Genomic DNA, 22,925 nt, shown 5'->3' with positions numbered 1-22,925 from the left:
CTGCTGGATACCTGCCTCTATGGGGAGAAACCTGGGGGTGCTGCAGGGAAGACCCCAGACGGGCTTGGTTTTGGCTTGGTACCCCCAGAGCAGGGAGAGCCGCAAGCCATGGGGCAGCTGGGGTGGGTGGTTCAGGGCCTGTGTTGGGGCTGAGCCTTGTCTCCTCACTTGGGATGAGTTTCTTCGAAGCAGGATGGAGAGAGAAGGTGTCTGGTCTCTTTTCCCAAGTAACAAGTGATGGGACAAGAGGAAACAGCCTCAAGCTGCACCAGGGGAGGTTTAGATTGGATGTTAGGAGCAATCTCTTCCCCAAAGGGTGCTCGGGCATTGGAACAGGCTGCCCAGGGCAGTGGTGGAGCCACCGTCCCTGGAAGTGTTCACACACCGTGTAGATGAGCCCTCAGTGTCATGGGTTAGTGGTGCCCTTGGCAGTGCTGGGGAACGGTTGGAGCTGATGATCTTGAAAGTGTTTTCCAAACCAGCTGATTCTATGATTCTCCTCCAGCGAGTGGCTGGAGCTCCGTGGTCTTGGCTCCATGGATGGTTATTAGCTCCCATGCCCGTAACCCAGCGCTAGTGCACCAGTGTGTCCTGCAGCCATCCTCTCCTGCAGCTCTGCATCAGTCACCGGCACCTCCTGCAGAGCACGGCAGCCCATAGAAATGGTACAGACCAACCTCCCGGGCTGCAAGGTGTCAGCACGGCCGCTGACCCCAAAGCCTTTGGAGGGGAGGTGGCAGGCACCGTGCTCCGTGCAGCGCTGGGAGGAAGGCAGAGACCCTCACTGCGGCACGGGCACCGCTGCGTGTGAGCAGGCGGGTGAGTGAGTTTGTGGGTTAATGAATTAATGAGGTATCGAACTGGAAAGTTAACGAATTCATCTGTGCAAGGGGCTTGAGCCTCTGCTGGCTTTTTCCCTGGTGGTCAGGCAGGAGGCCAGGGGGAATTGGTTCCTGGCCTGTGTGCTGCCTGGCTCCAAGGGCACAATGGGCATGGGGGAGATGTCCCATCTTTTGCAGTGGTGTGGAACTAGCACAGGAGCAGCACAACCCTCCATTTCCACTCTTTTTCCTCCCCCTTTTCTTGTTTTCCAGATAATAGGTGTAAAAGAAGTGATTCAGAAGCACTTTCCCCCTTCCATTACCCAGAAAGCAAATAAGAGTCGCAAGAATAGGGACTGCAACAAAACAATTATATTGAAATATTTGGAGTCACGCTTATATGGCAAATGTGACAAAATTGAGTGCAACCTTAAAATAGCAGCAGCAGCAATCCTTTAAAACACAAAAAGCAAACAATTGTTGACTGTGGATATTGCAGCACAACAGGCTGTTAATTCTCTCCAGAGATGTGTGCTCCCTGCGCATCCCTGAAAGCCACAGCAGGCGCTGGCTGTGGTTGCCCTTCTGCTTTGGATGAGCTTGAGCAATCAGCAGTGCCCAACAGCCAACTTCCCCAGGGTTAACATCAGGTGAGATGAAGTCTAAAGTTTTGCCTGCCATGCCCCCTCACATGGGTTAAGGCACTGATAGCTGTGGTCAAGCCAAGAGCATGGGTGTCGGGTGGTACCCTGGCATTTCAAGGATGCTCACGGGCTGGTGTGGCTTGCACCACTCTGCACTGGCCAGGTGTGGATAGATATAAAGTAGAATTTCTTCCCTGTGAGGGTGCTGAGGCGCTGGCACAGGGTGCCCAGAGAAGCTGTGGCTGCCCCATCCCTGGCAGTGTTCAAGGCCAGGCTGGACACAGGGGCTTGGAGCAACCTGCTCTAGTGGAAGGTGTCCCTGCCCGTGGCAGGGGTCAGAACTGGATGAGCTTTAAGGTCCCTTCCAACTCAAACCAGTCTGGGATTCTATGATTAGTCACAAAAATCTTATTCACCCTCACCTGGCTTCCTGGCCGGGGTGGCTGTTCTCTGCTTTCCTGGCTGTGCCCTGCCAGGGACCCCAGGGAAATGGGTGCTGCTGGTGTCACTGTCACCGCAGCCACTGCGGCTGCATCTGCTGCGTGGCTACACACAGTCACCCGCTCCCTGGGGCTGTGGCTCTGGTATCCCTCAGTGGTGCTAAAAATGACATTTCCCAAATAATGAAAGAATCTTTCATTACCCTGTGTCTCTGAGCAGCCTGCGAGGCTGGGCAGCAGCTGAGCACTAAGTGATGTGTCTAATGCGGCTTCAGCTGCGGTATTTTTGTTCCTCTGTCTCTGGTCCACGCATGCCATGAAGCACGAGAAGACCTGGCTGTGGATGGCTCCTGGGGGCCTGGTTGAGGTAGTGGAGCATGGCTGGGTGCCTTTGGTCTCCTCCTCTCTCAGCAGCATGCCCTCCTCCACCTCGGGCCCTGCAAGTCCTCATGCCCCTTCCCCTGCAGCATCACTTGCTCCCTGCAGCCTGGTTTTGTCCCAGGATGTTTTGGGTCCTGGCCCACCCCACATCCATGAGTGACTGGCCTGGGGACAGCTGGAATGAGGGGGAAAGGCTGTTTCCCTATGGGTTGTTCTTGATGGGGAAAAGAAGGACTTGTGCTCACACCATCCTGTGTGTCCTTAACTGGGAGAGCAGCAGTGGGAGGTTCCAGGCTAACATGACCTGAGAGTGATATCTGTTTCAGACACTTTACACTGCTCTAAGCCCTTTTGGGAATGCACAACTCATGCCCTTTAAGGGCAAGTCACTGCCAGGTTCTCCTCCCATCTCTCACATGCATGATGCTGGCTCAGGAGAGCAGCCCATGTCCCTGTGGGCTGTGTCTCACCCACTAACACACACAGGACAAGAGCCCACCCATGGGTGGCATCACCCTGTTGCCTGCAGCCCTGGGCACAGGCAGGGGGGCTGAGTTACCACCCTGGCATTTAGGCAGCTGTCTCCTGCCAGGCAATGCCAGCTCCATGCCAGTGAGGGTCTGTGAGCCTGGGGGCTCACCTTCCACCCCGGCAACCCCTCCAGGGTACATGGGGTGTCTCCTCGCTTTACCAAAAGCAGGCAGAGCATCCGCTCCTGCTCCCTGTGTCAATGCTTTAATGCTCTCACCCACTGCTGAGCAAAGCCTTCATGCCCATCTCCCTCGATGGGGTGGTGCTCAGGGGGGGCTGAGCCTTTCTCACTGTCACTGGCTGTTTGTTCTCTCCCTGCTTCTCCTCTCCGGAGCTGGGTTTGTATTGTTGTTGGGCTGATAGACGGATTAGCTAGCATGTATCACCAGGCTGACTACCGGAGGGTTATTAAAAGTGATTTGCAATGTAAATACTTTCATCATCAACCACATTTTCTTTAGACTAAGGTTGACTTTTATGAATATTAAAGCCATGTGGATGGGTTCAGCGGGTCTGTGGGCGTTCGTCTGTCGGAGGGAGGGGGGGCTGGCTGCCTGCAGTGCTCTGTTGGGAAAGGCAATCTGGATCTGCCTGAGGGCAAAGGGATCTGGTGCTGGAAGGAGGGAAGCCGAGCATGAAAAGGTGTGTGTGAGGCAGAAACGAAACCTGAGTGCTTTGAAGAGGGACGGAAAAAAGGAGAGGGAGAACTGAGCGTGTCACGAGAGCATCTCTCTATAAGCTGGGGCTGGGAAGGGAAAGCCTGGCCAGGGATGGTGGTGAGCAGGTTTGTCCTTGAGGCATGTGTCTGAACATGTGTTGCTTCTTCCCCCTGCCATCAGTGTGGGGCTGCAGGACCAAGGGTGAACCCCCAAATCCCTCAGCAGCTGCAGGCTGGCATTAAGCTGTTGGAGCTGGTGCTGGCTACACTGCACATGTGAGTACAGCTACTGGGAATCTCTCCGGGATAATGGGTGGATGTTGCCAGGCCTGTCAGGGAAACCAGAGTGAATGATCTCTGCCTTCACTGCTCTTCAGACATCCCCATCTCCTGTGCTACCCAGTGGTGTAAGCACTCCTCTGCCTCAGGATGGGTATGGGTTGGAGCTGTAGCAAGCCAAGATGAAGCATGAAGGTGGCCACTTGCCACTGGCCCCTGTATCTCCCACCCCAGGTCCAGAAGGGAGAGGAGAGGCTTTGCCTGCTTCTATAGGTGTTTGAGGTGTTTTGGTGTGAGGGCAGCTTTTGAGATGTAGGAGCCTGATGGAGCCTTGCCAAGTGTTAATGGAAGAGCAGCAATTGCTGATTAGACAGCAGGCACAGCAAAGCTCCTGGGCATAGCTGAAAAGAAAACAACAAAGAAAGACAAAGAAGCCATCCAAAAATAGAGGATGGGAGCACAGCGATGGACGTACAGTGACGAAACAAAGGGAGATGTGCAGTTATATGAAAAATGGCCAGCTCCAGGCGTATCACAGATCCCTACAAGGTGACATGTGCTGTCTTCTACTCTCCAGATAAGACTGACCAAGCTGTGTCAGTCAAGGAGATGCCAGGAGACTTAGGCTGTCACAGGTCCTAGTCTCAAAAGAGAACAAGGAAGGCCCTTCCTTAGCTTGGGCCACTGAACGTGAAGGCAGGTTGGCCTCTGCCTTCTGCTGTGGGGCAACCACAAGTCCATCCTGTGCCACCCCACAGCTTGGCACAACATAGGTTGCCAGGGGAAGGGTTGGAAGCTGGGATCAGACGCTGGGGTGGAGTTACTGTTTCTCATGACCAGTGCCTGCGTGACCTAAGAAGGAAGGAGATGGGCACTTTGGTGACAGCAAGAGGGGTTGGTGAAAGTCGCTGGCAGGGAATGTGTGAATATGTCAAGGCAAGAGAAGCAAGTGCTGTCTCTAAAGGGAGCACGTATGGGGCATCCTGGCTTTTAGAAACTGCTTTTTCTGACTAATGAGAGAGCATAGCTGTAGGCTAAGTTAGAAGTTAAAAAGTTTTGTATTCAGTTTGGTTACATATTTTTATCTCCATGACTGATCAGCTTTGGAAGAAGACTTCTTGCTGTTCATTACAGTCTTTTGTCTATCCATGGGGAGTAGTAGTTTGAAACAAGAGACCAATCAAATAACTCAACTCAAGTGCAATCAAATTGACTTTGAAGAAGATACTTCCTCAGTCGGATGAGTTCACCCAGAGCGTGGCAAAGGTTTCTTCACACAGGCTGAGAGAGCTGGGCTTGTTCAGCCTGGAGAAGAGGAGGCTCTGGGGACACCTTAGAGCAGCTCCCGATGCCTAAAAGGGGCCTACATGAAATCTGGAGAGGAGCTTTTTACATGGCCCTGTAGTGACAGGACAAGAGGAATGGTTTTAACCTGAAAGAGGAGAGATTCAGATTAGACATTAGGAAGAATTTCTTCCCTGTGAGGGTGCTGAGGCGCTGGCACAGGGTGCCCAGAGAAGCTGTGGCTGCCCCATCCCTGGCAGTGTTCAAGGCCAGGTTGGATGGGGCTTGGAGCAACCTGCTCTAGTGGAAGGGGTCCCTGCCCGTGGCAGGGGTTGGAACTGGATGAGCTTTAAGGTCCCTTCCAACCCAAACCATTGTGAAACTATTATTATTTTCATTAGGGGGGAAAGGAAGGTGAAAGGATGATATATATTTGGGGTCAGGGCTTTGGGGTGAAGAGACTCCAACTGAGTGGCTGGAGTCCTTGCCACGTTTTGGCCGGTGACTGCAAAAAATGGTGTGGGCAGATGTTAAGCTGGCAAAAGTCAGTGCAGCCTCACTGCACTCAGTGCAGCCATGTGGCTCTGCACCAGCTGACGTGAGGAGAGCTTTGTCTTCTCGCTCCTCAAAGGCAAGAAAATTAATAGCAGTTGACTGAACACTCACTAAAGAAATGCCAGGTTCTGGCCTAGGGTAACCAGATAAAGACGGTATCTCCCTGGCTGCTGTGGCAGGGGCCTCTCGGTGTGCAAAGGCAGCAGCTGAGTGGTGGATGCAAGTGGCAAAAGGCTTTAACCTTTTCATTGTGCAGAGAAGCACCTGGAGCTGGAGATGTGTCATCAGAGGAAAGTGTCTGTATTATCTTACAGTGGTCTCTCTGCTGGGGGTTCAGAAATGTGGTTTCATCTCCAGGGATAAGACACCAGACTGCAGGAGGTGGGGAAGAGAGAGGTCAAGTCTGTGAACTGGGCACATCTGGCTAACATTTCAGATGAGACATCGACATGAAACACCAGCCTTTTGTTAAGTGCTACCTCCCAGAGCAAGAGACATAAGAGAGGAGGGTGAGGAGGTGAAGGAGTGGATGTGGGAACTTGTTTGAGACTGTGATCACTCAGAGGAGGGAGAAAGTGGGGCTTTTATTTGTTTATGTGTATTTATGTGTGTATGTGTGAGAGTCGAGCAGATGGGGAAATGATACCCATGTGTATCTGCGAGACAGAGCAAGTGAGAGGCAGAGGGGGGATGAGAGAGCTGGTCTAAGAAGCAGAGAGAAGGGAAAGGTGGGGAGGGAAGGGAAGATGGATTTCCTCCCTCCTTGCCCTCCCTCCCCGTTTGTTTCTTCTTGCTTGTCACTTTCTCATAACTACAATGAAAGGAGAAAGCAGAACTGGTGGGGCAGTGACATGATTGGGAAACCACCTGCTGATGGTTTTGGTCCTGGGGGAGAACCCCAACACTGAGTGTTAGTGACAGCCCAGCAGAGTTCGTCATGCCTTTCAAGTCTGCGGATGCATGCGTCAGGACTGGTTTTTAACTGTATTTTGGAGACCGGGGAGTGCATGGAGGACTCCCTTTGCCCGGGCTCTGGTGGGCTGCGCTCTGCCTCTCCTGCCCTTTCCTTCTCTCCCGCCTTGAGGCCTCGGTGCTCCCGGTGTCCGGGGGGGGGCTGGTGGGTGCGGGAGGCACCAGAAGCTGCGGGCGGCGGGCAGCGGGGGACAGCGAGCAGCGGGCAGAGGACGGGCAGCGGGCAGCGAGCGGTCCTTGGGCGGCCAGAGGGCTCCCTGCAGCACCGCGGACAGCGCCGCCCGCAGCCTCGACGGGGGGGTCACCTCTGCCCGGCGCCGTCTCCGCCTCCGCTTTCCCCCTCAACATCTGTCCGGAGGGTCCGGCTCCGCACATCTGGGACGGGGGGACAGCGGCGTGTGGAACGGCCGCGGCTCCCTGGCGTCTTTGCGGCGGGGAGGGGGGCTCACATCTGGGGGAGGCACATCTGGGAGCATGGGAGGGAGGGGCCGGGCTCGGGGGGAGGACCGGGCTGAGCAGGCAGCGCCGGGGCCCTCCCCTCCCACCGCCCCTTCCCCGCCCCTCCGCCGCGCACGGCGCCGCCGGGAGCCGGGAGCCGGGGGCCGGGGCCATGCGTGCCGGAGCCCCCGACGGCGCGGCGGCGTGCGCGGCGCTGCACCATGGCCGCTGAGAACGGCTCGGCGGCGGGCGGCGGCGCGGCCTGGGGGCTGCCCGGTGAGTCGCTGCTCGGGGGCTCCGTGTGCGGCGGGAGGGAAAGGAAAGGGGGGGGCAGGGCATCCCCGCGGCCCCCCCCCCCCCCCCGAGAGTCCCTGAGAGATGGGGGGGCCGCATGGCTTCAGAGTGCATGGGGAGGGGGTGCGCACCCCGGAGAGGTAACACCCGGGCGCCCCAGGAATGGCGGGTGTCTCTCTGCCAACTTTCCCGCACTCCTGCGTCGCTCCGGGAACCCCGGCGTGCTCCGCGGATCAGAACCCCCGCATTTGGTTCGCCGCCCCGGCATGCGGGAGTCGTGCGGGGTTGCAGCTCTGCCAGGGAGCCGGGAAGAGATCTGGCACCCCCCTTCCCTGCTCCCATCCAAACCAGCACCGCTCCCGCGATCTGTGGTCCAAGGCGCCTCGGATCCTTCAGACCGCCTGGGAACCGGCCCTGTCAGCACCCTGCCACGGGCACAGGAGCACCCTGCATCCCTGGGGGATGTGGAGTGGGAGGGTATCTACTCCCCTGGTGCTTGCTTTCAGAAGGAGGTTTGCTTTCTGAGCAGGAAACTACCCTCACGCTTGCTGTGCTTCCCTCTATATTCCAGCAGGAGCAGCAGGGACGAGATCCCACATGTTTTGGACACTGTCCCCATGCTGGACAAAACCCCGCTGGCCCCTTGGCCACCTCCCAGAACATGACTAGGCAGAAGTCCCCCACCTCTCCACAGAGCCCTTTGCTGGGTTGGGCACTGCAAGGGGGACAGCTCTTGCCCCCTCTCCCTCTAGGTGTGGGTCCCATTTGCCCTTTAGCCCTTGCTGGCCCTGCTGCACCTTCCCCACTGGTAACAGCAGAGATGCCCCGTGCTCTCTGTTGGTCCATCATGGACAAGAGCCAGGCAGCCCCACCCTTCACCTCTCCCAAAATAACGGCATGGGCTTCAAATCAGGGAGCAGTTCTTGTCATTTTTTTGCATGAAAGTAATGCTGTAATGCTCTATGTGAAAGTCATGCTCTTCTGTCCCGCTCCCAGCCCCTCTGTCTGTGTTACAGCCACATTTTCTAGCTGCTCTTTGCAAAGCCCAAGGCTAGGGAGATGCTTCCCAAGCTGAGGAACAGCTAGCATTCCTCTGCGCCCAGCTGGCAAAGCTGTTGGGCTCCGCTTTGGCGTTTGTCATGGGTGCCTTGAGGTGACTTGGGCGGCTCAGCTTCTCCTGCCACTACTTGTGGGATGAGCAAAGGGGCTGGGAGGGCCGGTTCCCACCCAGTGGGGTGGCTGTTGATGTTTCTCAAGATGCTCAGATGCCAGGGTCCTAGAGCCCAGGATTTCTGTGAGGCACACCAGTGACAGCGCTCATGTTGAGATCCCAGGCGACTGCAAGATGCTTTTCACTGTCACTACTGCTGGGCATCACCACCTGCTTCCTAATGCCTTGACTTCCGCGATCTGAGCACCTGCTGCTGCTCTCCAGCCTGGAGCAGGGCTCCATGAGGCATCCAGCAAAGAGCAGGGTGATTTCACCCAGATGGAGACCCTAAGAAATAGCGACCCATCCCCGTCACCCCTCAGCCGGGCTGGTGCCCAGCAGGCAGAGTCCCTGCGTAGGGATGGGAGCGGGGATCTGTCCCTGTGCACAGCAGCTCCCGGTTCCTGAGGGTTTGAAGCCAATGTGTCCTTGCTCAGAGCCAGCAGCAGGTTCCCAGGTCGGCTGCATGGAATGGCAGCGGCCTGGGGAATGACCTGGTGAGTAGGAAGCTGGCGGGAAGAGGAGGAGGAGGAGAAAGGCTACCGGTAAACACTGTTTGTTCAGTCACACAAGGGGCATACTTGCCTCAGTGGGTCAGTCTGTGTCTCTCATAGAAGAGGAATTAACTGAAATCATTAATTAATGCTGTGATCCAATTACTCTGAGTTTGCAGAAGGCGCATGGTTTGTCTCTCAAACTGTAAGCAGGAAGATGCTATTGATGTCAGGTTTTGTCATGGATGGGTTTGTTTGTTTGTTTGGGGTTTTTTAATCAAAATGACAAATATCTCCCCAGGAAATAAACCAACAACAGAAAAAAGGACAAAAACAGGGAATAAAAACAGTGAGATCAGGAGGAACGGCTGATGCAGAGCATCCCTAGCACACTGTGTCTGCTTGTCCTGCTGAGCCCCGGCCAGCAGCACCCACAGAGGTGAAGAGGGTTGGTGAGTGCCCCCCGAGGTGGCAGATGCAGCTCTGCAATAGCAAGAGGAGAGGGAAATGGAGCCTGTTTGCGAGGGGCTGCTGCTCTCTGCCCAAACACAGCTCCTCTTCCCGCATGCACGTACGTGCAGCAGGAGTTTCATGTGCACAAGATGACCCCTTCTCATTGGCATGGTAAATCATGAGCATCTTCTGGAGAAGTAGGGCTGTCCCTGAGCCGGTCTCTGCTCGGTCTGACATGGAGCTCTCCAGTAAGCCAAGGGAGGAGGTTTGCTTTGCATTTCAGCATCTGTTCTGGGCTCGCTCTAAAACTGTGTGTCTAAAGGACGTGTTTCAGGGAGGTGAAGGATGCAGGGTGTGGAAGTTTGGACCAGCTCATTCCCATCTACTTCCTCTCTCCTTTTCATCCCTTTCCCGGCATGCCCACTGACTGCTCTTTAGCTTGCCCTAGCACAGCACCCATCAGTGTGCCAGGCGCCAGTGGTGGTGCCAGGGACCTGAGCAGGGTTGAATCCTCCGCAAGCCGGAGCTTGGAGCCATGCCGAAGCCATCCCTTTCCTGAGGGATTCAGGCCACCAGTCAGCAAACAGACACCAGTTCCTAGGAATGCTCACGTGCTCTTCTACCCAGGGTCCTAGCAGGCAGGGCAGTCAGGGTCTTGTCACCTAACTCATAATGGAGAAATGTGCCAGCCTTAACCCTCCCTGGGAGAGCACTGATTCCCACAACATCCCTTTAACCCTCTAGGCATGGGAAGGTCTCAGTTCATCCAGACGTTGGATGTACCAAGGCTGGCCGCTGTGCTGTGTTCAGACCAATTCATCTGCTGCAGCTTCAAGGAGTTTGGCATTTCCTGGACAAATGAATCTGGAGCCGGTGCTTCCCGGCAGCCTTTCCCACTGCACCAGTGCTTTGCTGCTGCAGAAGCATAGGATGTGTCTTGCCAACAGGTCCCCCCCTTGATATTTAGGGTTTTAGCAGCAGACACACAACCAGTCCCTGTCCCCCCCTGCAGACACTGGGGTATCCACACTCTGTGTGTGTGTTGGCATCCATCACCTTCCTTGTGGGTGGATGCACTGGTCCTCCTGGAAGTTGACTCTGGGCCAGGACAACATCATTTGGCCTGGCTTCAGGCCTTGATTTCCCTGGAACAGTGAGCATGAGCAAATGAGGGTCTGCTGGAGATGCTCTGCAGCCCAACCCCTCGTGTGCTGGGTGAAGCTGCTCACACCTTCACATTAGGGATGCTCCTGGGACCCTCCAGAGATGCCTTCAGCCCAGAGGCTGTGCTGCACGGAGGAGGAACTCCAACAAAGGCTTGGTTTATACCTTGTGAGATGTAAGTTAGCTGAGGAAATTACCTTCACAGCCTGTCCAAGCCTCCAAACGCAGTGGCTGCAGGCACTGAGCATGGTCACTGACAATGCCCAAAACCATTGCTGGAGGTCCTGCGAATCAGAGCTGTGGGAGTGACACCATCCCTCTTGTCTTGCTGTGAGCCTGTCCCCATCAGCCCTGCATGGCCTGTGCAGTGTGGGCTTCAGTCCTGCTCAGTGCCCAAGGGTCTGCTCCCTTCCCACCCCAGCATTAGACAGCCTGAGCTGTGCTGGTGCAGAGGACCCGCACGCACCCCGGGTGCTGTTTCCATGACTCAGAGAGTGAAGGACAGGGCCGTGGGGAACCACAGGGCTGTTTGCTTGTCTCCAAGAGCCTCGCAGAGGAGTTTCATCCCAGGGCAGCTGGCACAGGAGGAGCAGCAGCTGGAAGTTTGTCCTTTAAAGGCAGGACTCAGTGTAAACCATGGAGCTCCTGGGCCAGCGCTATCAAGGCTGCCTGCGCTCCTCTAGCCAAGAAAGCCAGGCAGAGAAGCAGCCCCCTGCTACCACAATTCCTATTAAATATAATGTATTTTACAGCACCTTGCAGCTTGGCAGAGGAGGCAGCGGGGACGGGCACCAGGTCCCTCAGCTGAAGGCATCTGGAGAAGAGGGGTGCAGGGTGATGTGCTGTCTGCAGGGCTCAGGCTCTTGGCAGAGGCGTTTTGTGTCCACCGGTTAAGGGGTTAACCTCTTTGGGCTCTTTAAGCAGAACCAGATTGATTCATTTGTGGGAAACTCCAGTTGTGCAACACTGAGTCTGAAAACACCGCTCTGCAAACACCATGTCCCGGGCCCTCGTGGCCGCTCCTGGTCACGGGGCAGTTCTCCAGAGGCTTGCATGGCGCCTTGCTTCAGTGACCCCTCGATCCCAGACCTTCCCAATGCTGATGTGAGCTGGCCCCCCCACCCCGGCAGCACAGCGGGCTGGCTCTGTGCAGAAGGACAAGCATCCTTACGGGATCTTTGCATGACTGAGATGGGATGGAGCGTACCCCGCATCTCTCCATCTCTAGTGCCTTGGGGGTAGCTTGGATCCCTGCTCTGCTGGCAGTCACGTCATCTGCAGTCCAAATTAAAGCCAAAATAGTGTGTGCGTGTGTGCAGAGAGGGATGGAGAGCAACAAAACCCTACTCACATCAGCCTCCGCCTGACAACAGGCGTGAGGTGCCTGGGCTTGGGGCTGCCTTTCTGCAGCAGTGTCTAGCACAGTCATCCCTAGGCTGCTTGCGGAGCTCAGATCGCCCACCATGGCCCATAAGTGATGTCCAACTCATGAAACCCTCTGCTACCATGCGCAGCCACAGGCAGTGAGGTGCTAAACCCCTACCCAGTGCTGCAGGGAATTGGGATTAGCGTAGGGCCATGTCAGGCTGGGGACCACTATCCTGCGTCAGAGCTGCAGCCCATGATGTTTTCCATCCCCAGCATGGTTCCTGCTCTGCCCATCAAGGAGCTGGTGGGAGCATCCAGGGAAGGCAGCAGGGAGAGGTTTGCAGGAGGTCTGTCCCTTTTGGAAGAGTTTCCTAGGGCTCTTCTGCGGGGGCAATGTGTAATCCCTCCCTGACAGCCAAAGTGATTCCCACTGCCTTCCTCTCCATCCCTCTCCTCCTCTGTTGTCCCTATGGATCAGGATTTCATACCTGCTCTCCTCCCCTGGCTCCCACACTTCCCATACTGCCTGCCCATGCCCTGGGCTCCCCTGCCCACCTGCTGCTGCAGCTCCTGTCCTTCACTCTGTCCCCTTGCTCAGACACAACCTCCAACACTAACTCCCCCGGCAGGTCTTGTGGCCAAGAGGGGTCTAATATTTTCAGCTTCCTATTTCATTAGCATCCCAAAGCTTTCCTTCTGCTCTCTGTCCCCAGCACTAGGGCTCTGTCACATCCACATCCATCCAGCAGGGCCCTTGCCTGATTTATGCCCTTGGCTCAAGGCATCAGCTCTCTTTTCACTCACCCATTGCTCAGTTGGCTTATTCATGCTCTCAAATCCCCGCAGAGCCTCACCCTGCTGTATGGGACAAGAGGCTGGCACCCAGTAGGATGGTGGCATGGGAGACCAGGGACAGTGGCACGGTGAGGGGCTTCCCCGCAATGGGCTTCCCCAAAGGGGGTCTGAGTCCATCACCAGGCAAGGCCTGTCCTTGTCCCTAGGGCAGGGAGAGATGCACTGAGAAGCAACCAGATCTGGTGTCTTGCAACTCCCTGCCCTCTTGCTCCCCACCTTCTCCCGCAGGCATCTGATCCTGGCCACTAACCTCTCCTTGGGGAGAGCCCAGCTAATCCAGGCAGGCATTTGTGACTGTAATCCTCTTGCTTCTTCGAGGGGAAGCTCTGCTAGCTGAGCCCAAAGCCCTTCCCTGTAGGACCTGTAGCTGCAGTGGGGTTATTTCTGCTGTGCTGCCTTGAAACAGCTGGGTCCTATCAAAGCTTCAGCCCAGGGATATAAAAGAACGTGAGCATCTCTCAGAGGCAGAGAGTATTAATGCAGTAGATGAAGTGTGGCTCAGCTGAGAGCCAAGCACATTCCTGGCTCAATAGCATGGGCTGAGCTTTGCCACCAGCCCAAAGCTGCCCCCTTTTTGCTACCCACTGAAACTGGTGTGAGCTTGGAGGCTGCGGGATGGGTACAGCAGGGTAAGGCTGGACATCCGCTTCAATCACATTTGCCTGGCATGCTCACTATTAGTGTTCCCTAATAACTGATAGGTTATTTATTGGGCCTAATTATTGGGTGAGAGATGGTTAATCAGTGTCAGTGTGATCAGCATGCTGGTTGGTTATGTATAGGAGTCGCTTTCAACCACTTAAACCCACTTTCTCACTGGTTTTCTTCTTGTTTGGTGATGCTGTGGGTCGATGGTGTGTAGCCCCTTATGATTCAGGGCATGTTAGGGGTACAGACAACTGGTGGGGAGGCAGCTGTGGGATCCTGGGCTGAGCACTCCTTATGTGAGTGGCTTGTAAGCACTCGCTCTGACCCTTCGTGCAGCTGGGTGCATGCCACCATGGACGGGGTGCATCAGTTTGGCTCTGAAACCCAGCAGCAACCACCTAGTTTGAAGCAGCACGGGGGGCTCCTGCCTTGCTCACAGTGATGGTCGGGTTGGCTGACTGCAACGCTCCCTTCTTGCCCCAGACACAGCAAATGTTCAACGCCTGATGCACAAACACGTGCTGAGCTTTGGAAAGTATCTCCAACCCCTTTGCCTGCCCCCGACAACTGTCAGCTGTGTCACTGAGCCCACTGCTGCTCTGGTAGCTCCAGGAAAAGCCATCAGAGACTCAGCTTGCTAGGACAGAGGAATTTGCTTTGTGTCATGAGAACCGGTTGAACAGCAGAGAAAGAAAGGAAGGAATTGTTTAATGGAAAAACAATGCCCAGATCCACCCTGTATGTTACTGCAAGACACAATTCCTCTGGTGTAATGGTTCAGATCTCCTCTGGAGCAGCATAAGGACTTCAGGAGTCCATTGACTCTCTGTGCCAGCTCCAGAGGAAGCCCTGCCATCCCAGTGTAGTAAATCCCCCTGGACCCTCATCTCCTTCCTGCATTCCTGGTTGGCTTGTTCCTTCGTTGTTCCTGATGTGGAGGCATGGAGCAGTCTGGCACCAGGCAAAGCACACCCCGATGGGGCAAAGCCAGGCTAATCCCCCACCAGGCACAGGCCCTCTCCTCGATCCTCTCCCCATATATTGTATTTCTAAGGTGCCTGTTCCTGGTACCTTGCAGCATTATTTTCACACTCTGAGGGGTGTGAATCTGCCAACCTGAGCAATCCTTCGCTAGCTGAAAACTGGTGCTATGACTCAGGGACTAATTAATGGCTATTAGATAACGCAATTAGCGCTGAAATCTGTCACCCCTCTCCGAGTGTCCCTTCCCTTTGTGCGCAGGAGCCATAAACACAACTATCTGTTCCGCATCTCCTATCCCCCCTCCCCTCGGGTTCAGGTTGCGGCTGCCCAAAGCGCCCTGCCCCACATCTCATCAGCAGTTCGACACGATGGAACTAATCCCATTAAGATGTTCACTCTCTTGGCGCTTAAAGGAAAGCCATGACAAGCAGGGGGCCGGCAGCAGGGCTGAGAGGGCTGGCCCTGCTCTTTCCAACAGCAACGGCAGAGCTGATGTGCCCTGACCCCAGCCCTGTGCACACAGTCAGAGCAGGGAGTGATGTGTGCCTTCCCCTGGAGATGTCCCTGGCAGCAGCTCGCACTCAGAAGCCTCTGTGAAAACGATGCTTTCTGTAACCCCATTCCTTCCCCTATGAACATCTTCTTCCCCTGAGTGGTGCGAGCTTGGCTTCTGGTGGCAGTGCTTGCTGAGTGTGCCGGGTGCCGTGCACAGCCCTGCTCATTCCCATAGACCTCACTTCAAGCTGCATGTGGACCAGCCATGACTCTGCCCCTGCTCCCCCTGGCCCCAAGGATGAGGATGGGGATGGGATGGTGGCAGTGACAGAGCAGGGTGGTGGTGTGAGGGACAGGGGCCATGGAGGGGCTCAGGGAGGCTGTGCGGTACGGGAAGCAGAGGAAGGGGACACTGCAGCAGTGGGGCTGCTTGCTCCAGGAGCTCATCCCATAGCTCGAGGTGCCACCATCGCATGGGTGTGTGTGAACACCAGCCTCTCCTGCTGCCTTCTCCATGCCGGTGGGGAGGGTGGCCATCTCCAGACATGCAGGGATGGGCAGGAGAGAGCAAGACTCTGTCCCATACAGGGTGAATGCTCAGCAGGTCACCCAATGGAGTGGTCCATGAAAGGGCTTTCTCCTTTCTAAGCTTGCGACATGCTACAAGGCTCTTTGAAGGTGCTGACAGGCTGAAGGCTTGCTGGAGTGACACATGAGGTGTGCAGCAAGGAAAGAACAGAAGCACTTCACTGTGCCCCCACACATCACCCTGTGACCGAGGAGGGGTGGGCAGAACTGGCTTTGATCACTGGCTCTTGAGCTGTCTCCTTGACCAACGGTGATGGCATCTCGGGCAGTGATGTGGTGGCATCTCAGGCTGCTGTGCCAAGCGCTGCTCAAAATAGGTGAACCTCAACCAAACTGCAGCCTTTTTGTCTTGGATCTGTGGCTGCCTGTCCCTGTCTTCATCCGTAACGTGCAAGATGTTGGGTGAGAAGGGAGAAGTGTTTCCCTGTCTCGAGGACGTGCTTTCTGAGTGCTGCGGCAGCCACAGGAACCCTTAAACCAAAAGGTGCTATCAGTGGAGATTTATAAGCTCCTAATGGCTTCAATGGAGAGGAGAAAACCAGACATAAATCACAGCTGGAAGTCCTAAGGAAGGAGAAGGCTGGTGATGGAGTTTGTAGCTGGCTGGTGAGAGCAGGTCTGAGAGAGCACCCACTGCATGCCGCAGGCAAGGAATGGTGTGTGCAGGCTGAAAAGCCAATTGGTATCACAGGTAGGGGCCTGAGTACCAGGAACCTTTCTGAAGTGGCCTCTGGGCTTTGATGAGGTTGCATCTCCTCCCTGGCTATGGTGCCAGCATGGATATGAGTGGACAAAGGGGAACGGAGACAGGGAGGATGATGTGGGACAAGGTCATGAGAGGATGGAGAAGAGGAATGTGCAGGGGAGAGAGATGAGCACTGCAGGGCACAGGAGAGGCATTTATCTGGGATACCCCAGGTCTGGAGAGGTCTCTGGGTGTCTGGGGGCTTCACAGCACTGGGAACAGTGCTGCAGCTGGTGTGAGAGTGGAGATGGAATTGCACTAACAAGTGTGATTCCACTGCAGCACTGCAGCAATCTTGTGTGCTCTCTCTGTCCTCAGGCACATCCTGGGGCACAGGCAGAGCTGGGGCTGCCCAAGGGCTGTACCCCAACCTAGGTCCTCCATGCGTAACCGCCTGCACAACCTTGGTGTTCTCCATCACAAAGGCAAACAGCAGGATCTATCCCCAGTGCCTATGCAGGCATGACCCATGGCTTGGTCAGCAGGTCCTAGACCTGATCCCAGCTCTGGACTGAGCTGCCTGCCCTGTTCAGTGCTGGGTGAGCTCAGAGGGTGTCAGGGACAGAAGAGAGATAGCAGGATGAAGAGAGCAGAAGACAGGGAAAGAGGAATGCCCAATAGGCTGTGGTATGGCAGAAAATAGCCAGTGTCTGAGGTGAGGGTGAGCTGTGTGCACATCTTCCAGCTTGTTGTATGTGGGTTGTCCGTATCTTCACATCCTTAACCGCTGCCAATCCCCCTCCTACCTTCAGTCGGGACACTGCTTTATACTTGCCCTTCAGTGAAGGCTCATTTCCAAGTACCCGTTGAAGTCCTTCACCCTGCGGCTGCAGCTGCGTCTCAGCCCATCACTTTCCAGCGTGACCTCTGGGTGGCATCCGAAGGCGAGCGAGCGCGGCCACGCCAGCGTTTTCCTCTTTCATTTCTGTGACCGGTTCTATGGAGTGGAATGAGATGGACTTTTCTTACTTGGGGCAACTGAGAGCACAAACCTCTGTCAAGGCTGATAATGAATTAAGGGCACTTAGATGAGGATGCTGGCTCACGAAGTGAAGTGGAAAAACTGAAACCCTCATTTTAGCGGAGATGAAGGAGAGGTTTCTTTTCAAGATTTTCAAGCTCTTCCTGGAAGAGCTGGGGTAGATGTCTGCTTGATTGCTAGCTTGTCTGATTGGTTTGATTAGCTGTTACAGGAATGACAGCTAAATCTCCCCATCTCACCAAAGCGAAGAATTTAAAACTCATTTCAATTGTACTGAAACCAACCCCCAAACTGCCACAATTACAGATTTCTAAGCCATCTTATACACTTGTCACCTCTTCTTGCCTCCTTGGCAGGGTGCCTAGGAGGGGCGGCAGCACAAAACGCTTTCCTTCTCCCTTTATGCATCCTTTCCCCTTGTGTTGGAGCTGGGTGTGAAGCTGGGCAGTGCCCCTGGGCTTCTTTGCCCCATCGGTATTTAGCATTTCTGAAGGGTTTCTTGCTTTCCAAAGCACTTCACAGGCCACGTGTACCAGGCTCAGAGGATAATGGTACAGATGCGTTTCCCCATCCCTCAAGCACTTCTTTCTGCTGTGTGTGTAAGCAAAGCCCAGCCGCTGCTGCAGCTGTAGCCTTGCTAATGCAGAAGCCGCCGTAAGAACTACGTTGGTTCCCCAGCTTTAGCATCACAGCAGCCCTGCTCCCATTTTCTCACACCTGCACCTCTTTAAAAAGCTGTTGTATTAAACCCTTGGCTGTTTGCTGATGGCAGAAATCTCCTACCCTCAGCACAAACAAGAAGCAAGGGCATTCCTTTTAAAGGACTTCACAAACACAAAGCCATCCCAAAGCCTGCCAAGCCTTGCTCTGGAGAGGCGTGCCTTAATGTTTACGCATTTAGCACGTCTGTATACATTTAGCACGTTTATACATTTAGCAAAATCAGCCTCAGGAGTCCCAGGTGTTTGGAGCCAGCACCGTTACCCAAGCCAGCTCGCAGAGACCTGCTGTGCCAAGTGCTCTGCTAGGCACTCTGGTGTGAACACCCAGCTCCTGCTGGGCTACCAGCAGCAGTGCCCATGGGGCAATGACCCAGGCACTGAGTGAAGCTGCTGAAGACACTGTCCTGGCTGTGGGGTGGTGGGGTCGGGATGCTCGGAGCAACCAGGGTGAAGTGAAGCCCAGCAAACTTTGGGGTCTGGGTAGAGTGGGTGAGGCAGGTCTGATGGGAAGCTCCTCTGTCCTGCACAGCTCCTCAAGCACCTTTGCTTCCCCCTCCTCTTCCAGGAAATTCCTCTTCATAGAATCACAACGGTTTTGGTTGGAAAGGACCTTGAGATCATGCAGTTCCAACCCCCTGCCGTGGGCAGGGACACCTCACACTAAACCATGTCACCCAAGGCTCTGTCCAACCTGGCCTTGAACACTGCCAGGGATGGAGCATTTACCACTTCTCTGGGCACCCTGTGCCAGCACCTCAGCATCATCACAGTAAAGAACTTCTTCCTTATATCCAATCTAAACTTCCCCTGTTTAAGTTTTAACCCATTCTCCTTTGTCCTATCACTATAGTCCCTGATGAAGAGTCCCTCTCCAGCATCCTTGTAGGCCCCCTTCAAATACTGGAAGGCAACAGATCAGTTTTGATGCATTGGGTTTTTATTTTTGAATGCCTATTCTCCTCTCACCTTGGGGGTTAACCGCAGGCATCTCAGTTTGGATGAAGCCATTCCTTCTGCCTGTAATTCCTGCCGCCTTTCATTAATAATTGCATGTGTCAGGCTGAGATGCTGGCTCCACCACACACATCTCCATGGCTGGTGTGGCTGCAGCTGAAGTGTGATATGGGACTGAGGGAAGAAACCAGTATATTCTGGCTTTGCTGGCTGACAGCACTGGTGCAGCCCTTTGCTCTCCTACATCTGCTGGGGCTGGGCTGTGGATCAGGCCAACCCAAATTAGAACCATAGAACCATCAAGTCCAACCATTCCCCAGCACTACCAAGGCCACCACTAAGCCATTTCACTGAAGGCCTCATCCATGTGATTTATATTGACTTCCAGGGATGGTGACTCCACCACTGCCCTGGGCAGCCTGTCCCAATGCCTGAGCACCCTCTTGGTTCCTAATATCCAATCTAAACCTCCCTGGTGCAGCTTGAGGCTGTTTCCTCTTCTTCTTTTACCCAGTTTCACCCTTGTTTGGGTTTTCAGCATCTGCCTCTGTGCAGCATTGCCTCTTTGTCAAGGCTACCTCTGTTGGGAAGGTTGGTGCCCACCATTAAGATACCTTGGGACTCACATGAACTGCTTGTGCTGAAGCTGTAATATAACTTGTTTTTTTCCCTGTCCCAGATTTCGTCTTCCAGAAGGAGCTGTTTGCTGCCAGAGACACAGGTGAGCTGAGAGGACCATGGCATGGGCTTTGTGGGTGCTCTGGGAGTGCTGGGGGCACACCATAAGCCTGCTCTTGTCCCTGGGGCAGGGCACTGGCTCCGTGCTGTGCTATCCTAGCAGCAAGTGCTGTACAACACCACTCTGCTCCACATCCCCCCTCCTCCAGCACGGGCTAGCAGATGTCACATTCTCCCTTTCTGTCCCCACTCCCCTTGCAGACCCCATGCACAACTTCTCTGCTCAGCCCTGGCAGGCGAAGATGGCCAACCTGACCTACGACAACTTCACCCTGGGCAACCACTCCGAGGTGGCCATCCAGCCTCCCACCAACTACAAGACAGTGGAGCTGATTTTCATCGCCACGGTCACTGGCTCGCTCAGCCTCGTCACGGTGGTGGGGAACATCCTGGTGATGCTGTCCATCAAGGTGAACCGCCAGCTCCAGACTGTCAACAACTACTTCCTCTTCAGCCTGGCCTGTGCAGACCTCATCATCGGGGTCTTCTCCATGAACCTCTACACGGTCTACATCATCAAAGGCTACTGGCCACTGGGGGCTGTGGTGTGTGACCTGTGGCTGGCCCTGGACTACGTGGTGAGCAATGCCTCTGTCATGAACTTGCTCATCATCAGCTTTGACCGGTACTTCTGTGTCACCAAGCCCCTGACGTACCCAGCCAGGAGGACCACCAAGATGGCAGGGCTAATGATCGCGTTCGCGTGGGTATTGTCCTTCGTTCTCTGGGCCCCTGCCATCTTGTTCTGGCAGTTCATTGTGGGCAAGAGGACAGTCCCTGAGAGGGAATGCTATATCCAGTTCCTCTCCAACCCGGCGGTGACCTTCGGCACGGCCATCGCTGCTTTCTACCTGCCTGTAGTCATCATGACAGTGCTGTACATCCACATCTCCCTGGCCAGCAGGAGCAGGGTGGGGAGGCACAAGCCTGAAAGCAGGAAAGATAGGAAGGGCAGGTCCCTCAGCTTCTTCAAGGCCCCTCTGATCAAACAGAACAACAATAACTCCCCCAAGAGGGCCACGGAGGTGAAGGAGGAGGTGAGGAACGGCAAAGTGGACGACCAGACTTCGGCACAGACAGAGGGCACCGGCCATCAGGAGGAAAAGGAGACATCCAACGAGTCCAGCACCGTCAGCATGACCCAGACCACGAAAGACAAGCCCACAGCAGAGATCCTGCCAGCGGCACAAAGTCAGAGCCCGTCCCACCGCCGGACGAACCCGACCTCCAAGTGGTCCAAGATTAAGATCGTCACCAAGCAGAGCGGGTCTGAATGTGTCACTGCCATCGAGATTGTCCCTGGGAAGGGAGGAGCCTCTGACCGCAATTCCCTGGCCAACAGCCGCCCTGCCAACGTCGCCAGGAAGTTTGCCAGCATCGCCAGGAGCCAGGTACGGAAGAAGAGGCAGATGGCAGCCCGGGAGAAGAAGGTCACCCGCACCATATTTGCCATCCTGCTGGCCTTCATGGTCACATGGACTCCATATAATGTGATGGTCCTCATCAACACCTTCTGCGAGACCTGCGTACCCGAGACAGTGTGGTCCATCGGCTACTGGCTCTGCTACGTCAACAGCACCATCAACCCAGCCTGCTACGCCCTCTGCAATGCCACGTTCAAGAAAACCTTCAAGCACCTTCTCCTGTGCCAGTACAGGAACATTGGCACAGCCAGATAAACTGGCACTCAGGGACCACTCTTCAGTAAGGCGATGGAAGCCCTTCCCTTTGCCTCCTTTGCCAGGGGGTGTGCTCTGCTCCCCACTCACAACAGTGCAGACTGTGCAGTGATTGCAGATGATGCTCTTCATCCAGTGCTGACAAAGGTCCAAGCTGCAGCTCCTTCCAGTCACACTGGGCCTGGGGACTAGCTTGGGGAGCCAGCAGGAAAGCAGAAGGCAAGAGGAGGAGATGTGGTCACCAGGAGCTCTCCCCAGCACCCTGCTCTTGAGAGGTTGGCCAAATGGCATCGGTGTTTGTCCTAAGACTGGATGCCTTTTCTCCCCCCTGGATGACCCTCTCCAGGACATCAGAGCTTGTCTGCATGCAGACGGCCTAATGCTGGATGCTTTCAATAGGCTTTTAAACCCTTTACTACCCAAGAAATGACAAGCAACCAGGGCCAAACATTTGCCAGCATCTTGGATCAGGCTGGCTCGGGCATGGACACAGAGTCCTGCTGGCCCAGCCAGGCCCTCTCCCAAGGCAGTCAAGATTGCACCCTACCAGATGCGGCAAGCTCCTTCCTTTCCCTTGAGAGATACCATCGTACATCCTCACCCAGGGACTGTGGGGAAAATTGTTCCCTGGGCTTCATCTCTGCTCTTCCCTTCATGCCCTTTCTGCCCTCAGCCAGCAATTGGCTGAACAACAGACAGATAAACCAAGCATCTCACTCCTGGTGAGGAATGTGAAACCCACTCTCTTCCTTCAACAATGGAAACAACTGCAAAGCAAAGCAGTGGTGTGGTGCAGGACTTCTCTTCACAGCCCTGGGGGAAGGAGGCCCTTGAGAAGTGGGCAGCAGCGACTGAAAGTAACTGTCCTTGGGAGGGATGTGGGGTCGGGGAGAGGAGCTGCAATGTGGTCGAGGTGCCCTGTGTCTCATCAGGGCCAGGAGCAAGCCCCAGCTCTCCCCATGGTGGCTGTTGGAGGCCTGATGCACAGCTTTGGGGTGGTCCCCAGCCCCACAGGCTGAACCCGAGAGAGGCAAAAGGAGCTTGCTGCCGAGCTTTGTAAATGGACATAACCCCGTTGTCGGTGTTGTGGTGGAGCCCTCAGCATGCGGGCTTCATCCAGCACCCCCAGCCCCATCCCACCGCTGTGCGCAGCCCAGGGCTGCTCCTCAGCCTTTCCCAAAGCCGGGTCTCCACGAGCCTTGGTGAACACGGCCGGGTGCAGGTGAGGGATGGGACAGGGCCACGCTGACACTGGCAAACCCTGTGTCCCTATGTCCTTGCCGTCCCCATGCCAGGGCGATGCTGTGCAGCGCAGAGGGGCACCCCGCCACTGCCTTTAGCACCAGTCACATAGCCGTGCCCAGAGCGCCTGCTGGGCTTTGGGGTCTGGGTGTTTTAAACTGTTAAAAACCACAGCCCAGCCCACCCTGATAAATAAAGACCTTGGACCAGAACCCAGCGGCCACGGCGTGAGGAGTGAATGAGTCGTTACCTGGTTGAGCCTTCCCAATGTCACCCACTGGTGACATCTCCTGCGGTGCATGGTTGG

The 22,925-nt window shown here is 55.3% G+C and overlaps 1 protein-coding gene across 1 annotated transcript; it reads left to right on the top strand.

The window, feature by feature from the left end:
- The first annotated feature begins 7,130 nt into the window (after nucleotides 1-7,130).
- Nucleotides 7,131-22,830, top strand: CHRM4 (cholinergic receptor muscarinic 4). Its single transcript, XM_062635830.1, has 3 exons — nucleotides 7,131-7,279; nucleotides 19,639-19,680; nucleotides 19,899-22,830. Exons 1-3 carry the CDS (start codon nucleotides 7,225-7,227, stop codon nucleotides 21,374-21,376), a joined length of 1,575 nt encoding a protein of 524 aa, XP_062491814.1. The 5' UTR covers nucleotides 7,131-7,224; the 3' UTR covers nucleotides 21,377-22,830.
- The last annotated feature ends 95 nt before the right edge of the window (nucleotides 22,831-22,925 follow it).

The sequence above is a fragment of the Pezoporus occidentalis genome, unplaced genomic scaffold, assembly GCF_034315485.1.
Source record: "Pezoporus occidentalis ecotype Australia unplaced genomic scaffold, CSIRO_AGI_Poc_V1 ctg46, whole genome shotgun sequence".
In the NCBI taxonomy this organism is placed as follows: Eukaryota; Metazoa; Chordata; class Aves; order Psittaciformes; family Psittacidae; genus Pezoporus; species Pezoporus occidentalis.
The sequence above is the reverse complement of the archived record's forward strand: the minus strand, read 5'-3'. Positions and strand labels throughout refer to the sequence as shown.

Bases quoted from the DNA above. Each gene is read 5' to 3' on its own strand.
- CHRM4 (XM_062635830.1), top strand. From the start codon at position 7,225: ATGGCCGCTGAGAACGGCTCGGCGGCGGGCGGCGGCGCGGCCTGGGGG. The intron at 7,280-19,638 runs GTGAGTCGCTGC...TCCCTGTCCCAG, and splicing joins CGCGGCCTGGGGGCTGCCCG to ATTTCGTCTTCCAGAAGGAG. The intron at 19,681-19,898 runs GTGAGCTGAGAG...CTCCCCTTGCAG, and splicing joins GTTTGCTGCCAGAGACACAG to ACCCCATGCACAACTTCTCT.